The sequence below is a fragment of the Dermacentor albipictus genome, chromosome 6, assembly GCF_038994185.2.
Source record: "Dermacentor albipictus isolate Rhodes 1998 colony chromosome 6, USDA_Dalb.pri_finalv2, whole genome shotgun sequence".
In the NCBI taxonomy this organism is placed as follows: domain Eukaryota; kingdom Metazoa; phylum Arthropoda; class Arachnida; order Ixodida; family Ixodidae; genus Dermacentor; species Dermacentor albipictus.
The window spans coordinates 25,789,612-25,800,188 of NC_091826.1; the positions used below are offsets into that span (position 1 = coordinate 25,789,612).

At 42.5% G+C, this 10,577-nt stretch overlaps 1 protein-coding gene across 6 annotated transcripts in view; it reads right to left on the reverse strand.

The window, feature by feature from the left end:
* The window catches only part of LOC139060903 (protein FAM135A), a 49,050-nt gene extending 39,748 nt beyond the window's left edge, over positions 1-9,302 (reverse strand). For 3 of the 6 annotated variants that reach the window (XM_070540197.1, XM_070540201.1, XM_070540196.1), the window contains exons 1-4: positions 8,514-8,550; positions 7,768-7,877; positions 4,298-4,392; positions 1,357-1,496 (exon numbers count right to left, since the gene is read on the reverse strand). In XM_070540197.1, coding sequence (XP_070396298.1) covers positions 1,357-1,496; positions 4,298-4,392; positions 7,768-7,877; positions 8,514-8,543 — 375 coding nt within the window. In that variant the 5' untranslated portion in view covers positions 8,544-8,550. Of the gene's footprint in view, positions 1-1,356; positions 1,497-4,297; positions 4,393-7,767; positions 7,878-8,387; positions 8,478-8,513; positions 8,551-8,581 lie in introns of those variants that run through there. The other 3 variants (XM_070540200.1, XM_070540198.1, XM_070540199.1) reach the window with 3 other exon arrangements.
* Positions 9,303-10,577: the final 1,275 nt, after the last annotated feature.

Sequence of the window (10,577 nt, forward strand, 5' to 3'; positions counted from 1 at the left end):
TCGATTCCAGCTGTTTCAATTTTTTGGTTACTTTGACCCCGACCGTACGTCTAGGCCAGCACCCATGCATTTTTATGTGCAATAATTTTCATTATTTCGAACCTAAAATTTGCCTTCGCAGGATAATTCGAACTTGACCAGTCAGAACACAAGCCCTGCCTGACCTCTACATTGATCCCAATAGACACTGCCCTTCAGTAACGGTGTCTGTCTTGGCAGAGCTTAGAGGACAGAAAATGCACTGTACACACATAAAAAAATATCCCATCGGAAATGCCTATTTTCAGCCTGTCTTAGGAATATTTTCAAACAATGAGCATAGCAAACGATGTCTTATTACGGTATTTACTCGATTCTAACTGGCACCTTTTTTTTTTGCATTGAAGATTGGGCCGAAAATTGCCTGCATGGTGCGATCAGATACAAAACGAAAAACCGCATTCTCGACGATCGTATGCTTTACCACATAACACGAATGTATCGTGGCGGAGATGACTTTAGGAAACCACCCGCCATTGTGCAACACTTGCCAACACGTGCTAAAAAAATTGGGTGCAAGTTAAATTTCTACTTTGTTTGAAAGACTTAAGGAAAGATGATAGTCGAAAAACGTCCTTGCTTTTTCTTCTCGAGGACCACTGAGCTATCGTGCAATATTTATGCATTACAATTTGGTGAAATGGGTTTCATGCACCTTGCACACTCTGAGAATAGTGGCATCTGTGCACGTATCTCAGAGGCCATAGTCGGCAATAGTGCAGCAAAACTTATCTTGGAGGCCATAGTCGGCAATACTGCAGCAAAACTTATCTTGGAGGTCATAGTCGGCAATACTGCAGCAAATCAACAAACTGTGTGCATCGTAAGGAAGAGGCGGTTCTTAAGAAAATAGTAGAATCATCAAAGTCTGCCGACTCATTTTATACACCTTACTGCTTCTTAATATCACCTCTGTAGGTACTTGAAGTATAGAGTCCCTTGTATATTCAAGACATTTAATTTTGGCAAGGTATTAGAGTGCACACAGCGTGTCCAATGCTTGCTCTCTGCATTGTCATCATCATCATCGTCATCAGCCTGTTTACGCCCACTGCAGGGCAAAGGCCTCTCCCATACTTCTCCAACTAACCCGGTCATGTGCTAATTGTGGCCATGTCCCTGCAAACTTCTTAATCTCATCCGCCCACCTAACTTTTTGCCGCCCCCTGCTACGCTTCCCTTCCCTTGGAATCCAGTCTGTAACCCTTAGTGACCATGGTTATCTTCCCTCCTCTCTCTTATCTTCTCTCTGCATTTGGACACAAATGCACATCATATACAAAGAAAAAGAGCACATACTATAGAGAAGCCACCAACCTTGTGTGCGTCAACAAGTGCATGGACCTTGAATAAAATGGTGTCGTGCAGGTACACTTCTTCATTCTTGTAGAGGATCTGAAAAGTCTTGCTGACAGCGGCGCCATTCACAATGCAGGGAGGAAAAACTATGGGCAGGGCTGCAGAAGGAAGACAAAGTTCAAAGAGGACATTTGCACTTTGGTTTGATTTCATGGAGGAAGATATGCAAGCATATCGTGGGAGAGCAAGCAAAAGGCACTGCTTATGTCTGCGCTCCCCAAGAGCATTCAACAACATTTAGAACATTCGGTAGACAGTATTTGGAAAAAGTACACTGTGGAAAAAAAAGCACAGAAATTAAATGAACAGCGCGACAGAAAAAAAAAACAAGAAACCACAATAGAAAGTACACACACAGTATAGTGAAGCGCACATTTTTTTTTTATTGCGATAAAAACTTGCCCTTAAAGCGCACATACGTGTGGCAAAATGAAACACATTCTATGTCTGGCATGAAAGCTTCTGAATACTTCCTTTGTACTTACATATTTTACATATTTTCATGGGATAAATGCAGTATTTAAGGATAAAAGCTCAACGTACAGAGTCTTATGTGCGTTATCTTCACCAGCCATAATTAGTGCAGGATTTAGAAACATGATATCGTGTACATCTGAAATTATTGTAATCTGTAGGTGTTGTCAAATACCTAGTTTCAAACGTGTGTTTGTCTTCCATTATCAGTTGCCTAACATAGATCACTAGTTTCTTACTGTAAACTTAGGTGACACTGAGCAGTTTATGTTTACAGAAAGAGTGTTCGTCGACTCACTGAATACAAAGTGATCATTTGCTCATCAGAGAAACCTGTGACTGCAATGTATAGAATCACCCACCCCCCTTCTACCCTTTCTTCTGCAGGTGTAATTCGTCAAAAAAATAAAAGCATGCAAGGAAACTAGCACGACCTAATAGACCTTAATAGTTTCTCCATCCATCCATCCATACAGGAGGTTCCAGCACGAAAGCGGAATAGTTTGTAAGCTAGTTGTGAGGAACTAGCAAGAGTGATCAATAATTGACCTTTTTTGTTAACATTTGCTATAGGTACATGTGCCTTTAATGATACTGGAATGGTGGTGCTACCTGTCATTGTAATGACAAAACATTGCATACACTGGTTTTTCAAGACAGCAACAGACAATGCCACTATTTCTTCACTATGGGAATCACTTAAGTAAAAGAACTGTGGGGAAGCTGATGACAAAGACACGACGAGTGAACACTGGTCTAAAGCATGTGAGAGGAACAGGCTGAATGCTCTCGGCTGTTTGTTTCAGCAGTTCCCACAGTACCTGGCAAAAGATGGCTGTCACCTACAAGACTGCACATTCTGGCCTACACAGCACAGCTAGACATAAATTAAGTTGTTTCTGCCTCCTCACACCTAGACATAACTAAGGTGGCTAAAGACGTTATCAGTGTGTAACAAATACAGTGAATGACCGATAATCCAGAGACAAAGGTATTTTGGACATGCCGGATTAATTGGACAGCTCCATGACCCAACCACTGGCCCTACAGACTTAATGAATAAGGTCAACCAAAATTTCAGACACCTTATAGCGCGTCTTGCAATAATTCGGATCCCGACTGCAGCGCCGTGTGCTAATTTGGCCACTGAAATTAGCAGAAATAAGAGATAATTTCGTTTTGTTATGTTGCCAGAATGGTCACTAATGCCTTTTGACACCAAATCTAGCAAAGCCTAGTTGGTCTGGTGGTGACCGACAGTGCCCAAACTGCGAGACAAGCCAAGCCATTATGTCGCAAAGGCTGCATTTGCAATTTGCCGAATTTGTCTGCAAGTTCCATTCAGCTCTTCTGCGCTTCTCATCCACCATTCATGGCTGGCCGACCTTGTCGGTAACACTCGTGGAGCATTGCTCTGACCACCGACGAAGCACAAAAAAGTATGAAAAAGAACAGCACAAAAGGCATCGGTAGAAAATCTCGGCCACGGGGCTGCCTAGGCTAAAGGCGAGCGTATGTGCGTGTAGCAAGCAGCAACAAGCTCGGGCCGTTATTCTCAGAGGATCACTTTCGAGGATACTTTCACTTTCCACGTGACTAGCACCTCATGACCAGGCAGCATCATTTCAGCACTATGATAAGATAGCGTGCTTGGCACTGCTCCAAGAATACCCTCGCTCAGACATCAATGCGTCTTGCATTAGTCATGCAACAGATAGCATGCTTGGAACTGTGCCAAGGATGCCATCACTCATAGATTCTGATGCATCTGACACTATTCATGAGAAATTGAAGGTAACTCTGAAAGTGACAATCCGAGAATACAATACACCTTTTTTGGCTCCTTGTGAAAAAAATTTACTTATTTTCTTGCAAAACTGGTATTTCAAACTTCTGATTATTGTCACGTTTAGGTGAGATGCGACAAGGTTTGACTAAGCAGAAGTTATACAGACATGGGGTAGCAAACCAGAATCACCACTGGTTGACCTCCATTCCTTTCCTGCCTCATTTGTCTTTCTTTCTCTTTATACAGACTGTATAACAGAAGTATACAGGCTTTTGACAAGAGTGTACAGAGTAGTAATAGTTTGCAGACGAAAAAAAAAAAACATTAAGCAGACACAACAGAAAATCTTGTTTTCATGCAGTCAAGGTACACATGCAACCCACGAATGGAATGGCAAATACACCACTGTCCAACTTGATGAAAATATGTACAGATGTGATGGCCAATTACGTTCCTGTGACGTCACAGTAAAGATAAACTTTTTTCGTTATCGGTATCTCCCGGTAACTGTGTTTTGGAAAGCAGAGCCACGAAGGGTAGCTGCGGTGCAGTTTTGTGGGCAGAGCTGTTAATGAATTCTTGCGTTGTCAGGAAAGTATAGATTGGTCACCTGAGGGGAAACAAGTCTGTTCTTACCATAACTTTGAATCACTGTGCTTTTTGGCAGTTGGACTTCAACTCTGGCTGGAAGCCTCTGGGGCACCTTGAGAGCTGTCCGGATTTGATAGTACCTGGAACCCCATCACAAAAGAAAAAGAGGGAAAATAAGATTACATTTCACTTTACAGTGAATTTCATAGCTATGAATGAACAAAGGGCTGCCTAAAGGTAAAAAGAACTGAAGCAAACCATCACACAACAGAAAAATATGATATACAGTGCTTTTTTCAAGCCCTGGTGAACCCCTTTAAGTATAAACCCCAGGCAAGCGATCTTGCATGCGACAGCGACAAGTGACGTGATGGAGATGGCTGTCGCGTTCGCTCGTCGCCTACAAGTCGTACCCCATACGAGCTATACGCGAGTGATGACTTCAAGGGATGTCTCCCCAGTGTTGCCGGTATGAGGGCAGCAATATAGGCTCCGAAACTAGCGTGACGTGTGCTTTATTAACTTAAGTTGATGTGTTTTACTGTAAAAAGCAGCATAAAATATTTCTGAAAGTCTTGCAGTAGGCTTTTATCCTTGCACGTACAAAAATTCGATCGTTTGCTCGTTCCGTGTGACAACCGGAAGTACATGAGTTATGTACATCCAGTTCCGGCTTCGCGCTATTGGCTAGTTGCTCATAGCACTTCCGGGGGACGAGCGACAAATTCTAGATTTGCAGAACCGAGCGATCGAGCGACAAGACCGAGCGATCTGTCCACACGATGGCCCGATCCGTCGCTCGTCGCTGTCGCGCACAAAATCGCGCTCATGGGGTTTAGCCTTTAAGGCCTACCAAGAGACCTATTTAAGGGATACACAATTTGATAGATATACTGTTGCACCTCAGTTTTCAAATGATCCATTTTTCCATATACAGCAGGTCAGTCGAACAACTTGCCCAATGCCACTATCCCCACATCCGAAAACTGATTCCCCACGGTAGTTATTGCCATATTATTTGTTCACGGTTCATGGTCATGAGACAGAAATAGTTGTCAATATAACGATCCGTGGTCATGACTGGGAAACAGGTGTCAGCAGCCCCATGCCCTTGCCTTTCGATTTTTTACTCATGAACGATGTGTGAGCCCAGTGCACTTTTATGCTGTCATAAGTTATTTAATTTCGATTTCATGTTTTTCTCCCTTTTTTAAAATCTTTTTTGTACTATAAGGGATGATCATTCTTAAGTTTTCTGGAATTTTTAAAGACTGCCTGTTGCAGGTAACATAATTCTAGTCTTTTAGATAGGCGATTCAAATAGGCAAACATTACTTGCACAGGAAAACGAAACGCATGTTCAAGTAGCTAAAGAAATCACTAGTTACCTTTTTTAATTAATCACTTTACAGCACATATTGCAGTTTACTAATTGCAGCTGATAGTTTTCAAGGCAATATTACTTGGAATTAATTTCCAGAAGACACCAGTCTCAGATATGCACCATCAAACTAACCATAAATATGCACTGTTGTTCCACTGACTTTTTAAACAAAATGCTCTTTTATGCCTTGAAGCAGAAAAGTGACTGGAACATCCACATATTTTGTACCACAATTTGTAAAATATCTTAATTTTCGCATGATTTGAGGCTACTTCCGCATTCAAAATTAGTCGAAACTAGCGAGACCTGACAGCACCGACACAGATAAGCAAAGTGGCTAAAGTTTAATTCCTACGCAGGCGGCTGCGGCAGAGCATGAGCAGATGATAGTCGGCTTCTTCCGGAAGTGCGTAATAATTATGAGAATCTGAAAGCACATTTTCACTTACTTCAGCCTGTTTATTAAACTATGTCAATAAATACACACAATAACAGTACGATCCAAGCACGCTGATCCAAACACCCTCCTTGATTGATGTCAGCTATTGGCCAATAGCAGCAGGATATGGGAATTTACTCTATTACGAAATAAAGCGTCCAGAAAAGAGTGAGGAGCAGGCTTCTGTTGAAAAAAGTGTTTGAGAGAAAGGTGATTTCGCACTCTGCTTGTTAGCTCCGCGCACCACACACAACTGCAAAGCTTGGCTGAGATGTTCACAGCAGCGTATGCCATACACGGACTATGTTTTTTCACCAAGCCCGAGGGGTGGTTCCAGGACCCCTTCTACAACCAAAAATTATTGCATTGCACACGGAACATAGATAACAGTGTGTATCCTGTAATTCGAAGCAACATTAAGTTTGATACATTTCACGTCAGAAACTATGACAAGATTAGTACACGAAGGCACCGCAGATCTGAACCTATACATTACTGACAGAGCAGAGTGACACATTTCATCAACCGAGTGGGGGGCTATTTTATAAGTGTCCATGTAGTGGACATGTCCATTTCGTCTGCCGCTGAAGTTCTGATTGGATGGACTGGGGTACACATCAGGAGACAGGTGCTCCCTGCCTATCAGCACTTCAGCAGCAGACATGTCCACAAGGTGGACACTTACAGAATACTCTCCCCAGCAGCGCTCACATTCGTTCACGACAAAAACATTATATGCCACATACTGGAGGCACAAGGATACACAGATAACACGCAATCTGACATAACCTTACATCCACAAGTTGTAGTTGAAATATATGAAGTAGTTATTTCGTTTAAATTGTGGCACATCAACAGAACTGCACTACAAAACAGGAAGAGTGAGAGTTTTATGACAGCACTGCATGGCGTAGTTTCTGCAGTGTTGCTTGCTATGTATAAAACTAAATAGAGACATGAAATAGTTGATGTTCTCATATCTGACATTCCCATAGAGGAGCTATCGCGTGGGGTCCACATTCTGTAGACCTGACAAAACTCAATGAAGAATACAAAATTCCTGATCTCTACTACAACTGTAAGTCTGTCACGATGCTGAAGATGCAAGAAATATAATGAAAGTAAATTTTCATTGTACAGAATTAAGTGACACCTGAAGGGAATGTAGTTATAAACAACAGGAATAGACATGTAAAAATAAATAGTCAGCAGGCACACAGCTTTTTTATGCTGCTTTGAATTCACCCAGATGTTGCATGTATTGACAAGATGGGCCGCAAAGGCCACAATATCTGCAATTGCATACCGTTATGGTGAAGCAATATGCTGGATGCAACATTACATTCAGTGTGAAAATTCCACTGAAGATGACTGTGATAATGCAGCCCTTGATCTTACTTGACAGCACCTGACCTCCTAACACTTGGCCAACAAACATCCTTCAATTGAGTGCATAAACACAAATCACGAAACAAGTAGGCCACTGCTTTCAGACAATGATGAGTCATGTTCTCGTGTTCAAGTTAACACTGAAATGAAATGCCGCGATTTGGTGAGGTTATGGCAACGCCAGCAATAGCAGCAAGGTTTGAGCAGCGTTGGCGTACAAGAAACAACACTTTTACAGTGCAGTCAATTATTATGCTTGTCAAGCATATCAGCTGAAGAGTCACATCAGAAACACATGCTCACCCTCGCTGGAAGAGGTCGACATTGCTGAACTTGAACAGCTCAATGAAAAACTCCAGAGTGACCTGAAGTTCAGCCATGCCTTGTTTTTTTACACCATTGAGGCTTGGCTCCTGGAATTAAAAAGGAAACGAATGTTGGATTCAGCAAACTGCTCATGCCTCCCCTACGAACAAATATGATATATATATATATATATATATATATATATATATATATATATATATATATATATATATATATATATACACGCACACACACATTTTTTATCTTTATTTCTTTTAGTAACCCAAAGAGGTGGCTAGAATACCCCCGAACACCGCACAAAACATCACAACATAAGTTATACCGACATTCCACATTCGATAAAGAGGCATGCTGCAGTTTTTTTTTTTTTTTCACTTCAAATTACGTACGCGCACCCACGGCAAACAATGGAGCTCTTGGTCGTATTCTCATTAACATAAGATTAAAAAAAAATTATTACAAGAATAGCAAAGAAATAATAACAAGGGCGAATCGATAAATGGGAGACTGTTGCCTTGCGTTAGACGGAGACGGTGTCACCAGCTTAAAATAGTCTCATTAATCAATGGAAAGCTAGATTTGCCCTAAGCACTTACAATGTCCGACGCAAGCCCCGAATTTACGAGCGCGCTGGCTTTTAGGAAGCATTCGGCGTGCGGAAGGCGCACATTATGATGTACGTTCGAGGCTGGTTCGTAACGCAAAAATGCATTTTTTGTTACCTTTTTACGCAGGTTCGAACAACTACCCATACATGCGGTGACAGATGTTGCGCAATCACGGTACTTACGAAAGAAGCGATCGGGAGTGTGTCGAAGCATTAAACGATGCAGCACATGACGTGGCACTGAAAGAGTTGCCGGAGAAGCGGCATATCTCGGCAGTGATAAGCACTGATGTCCAATAACGTTAACTGAAACAAACGTACACAAGCACCCGCGCGATTGTACGGCGACGCGCACTGACACGTATCGACGACGACGAGGCACACCGCCAGGGACTTACGGCTAAACGTTTCGGCAAATATATGCCGCCTAATGTTCGCGCCTTTGCACATCACAGATGTTGGAGTCCGTAGGGTTGATCCGAAGACCCGTCGGAGACTGATTAAGCCTAAGCCAAGCGCTTGCAATCGTAGCCGGCGTCGAAACAGACATGGCCCACGTCTGTCGCCGCGCACACATCACGCAAAGCACACTGACGAAAACGTACTGACGACACACTGCACTAAAATTGCTAATCCAGCGGGTTACACGGTAACATAACAGCGATTTTCGAGGTACTCAATGCTCAGGTAGCTCAGTGTAATTCCGGCAGAATTACACGGAGCGGCCATTTTTAAACAGAGCTGACCGAGTCTCTGAGTTGGAGAGCCAGGACAACCTGATCAGCTGACGCGATAAATGAACATGGCGGCGCAATTTTGTAATAATTCCCCCAAAACTGCTTTCTCTTTCTTTATTCGAGCAGTCACTCTGGTTGTGCATTCGCCATACGACTCAACGAAACGACTAAAATGACGGTCTCAAACCAGTAAGAAATCGTATTGCTGAGGCTGCCGATGTTTTGCAGTTCGCTCTCCTCCTAACACGCCTCCTAAACCACTCTTCAACACCTGCGGCTTGTCAGAACTAAAGCGCTGACGGCCATGGGGCGGAAGAAAGATGAATAGCCACTATGTGAAAAACATCAACAAAAACCCTGTGGTGAAAACCAAAACTAAAGCACTGCGCTCTGAAACGACGCGATATCGATGAATGATTAACCGATTAATCTAATGTATCCCGCAAAACGATGATTATTTATCGATGTCCACATTTCATTTAATCGACTTAATCGATCTAACGTCTTCAATTAATCGTTTTAGAGAGCTTGACAGGAGGGACGCGAAAATGTTGAAATAGTACTGGAATGGCGGCCCACGAGCAGCTAGCGGGGGGGTGTGGTAGAGCCAGCCAATTCACATTCCAGCGACTTCACATTCCTTCGCCCTGTAGAAAAGAGCATGCGATTTAAAATCCTAAACCAGTATTGTTTCCCCTGTGGATATTGCAATTTCTTGCATATTTCAGTTGGATTTCACCTTTCACTTCCGCCATTTTTTCTTATTTATTGTTTAACTGCACAGCACAGGAATTCACAAGTGCCATGTACGCACCTTATTGAATCCTGCACTAAGTGTCATTTTATAACACATATTGTTTGTCTTTTCAAAAGCCACTAGTGCGAACTCTAGGTCTTTAGCACGTTAAATTTTATGCTTTATCAAGTGCTTATACACTTGTGTTTCAAACTTGGTTCCATATCCCCCAAACATTAGAACAGGGTCCTACAAAAGTGTACAACTGTTGCAACCATTTTAAAATTGTCCGGTAAGGTTTACGATTAATAAATTAATTGATGAAAAACTCCGCATCGAAAGTGATTAATCCATTAAAGGCTAAAACGATGAATGATTAATCGCTAATCGAATAAAAATATGAATCTACCATCCCTACTACAAACTTGGAGGCTATGCAAGGTTGCGAACGGCACACAGACATGATTCAGATGTCCCACGGACGAAGTGCTTTTATTCACCGGGACCCATATCAGTACAAGGGGAGCTGGCCGATGGCCGCGGCGACTGGGAAAATGGTCTGAACGCTATGATCCCTTTCACCAATGGCTCGAATGGCTCGAATGCAATGTGTGAATCCAAAGAAGGCACACCACACCCGCTTGAGACATGCCGGCAATTCAGCACTGACAGTACGCCATAGCTGTCAACATACACTTGTTTTTCG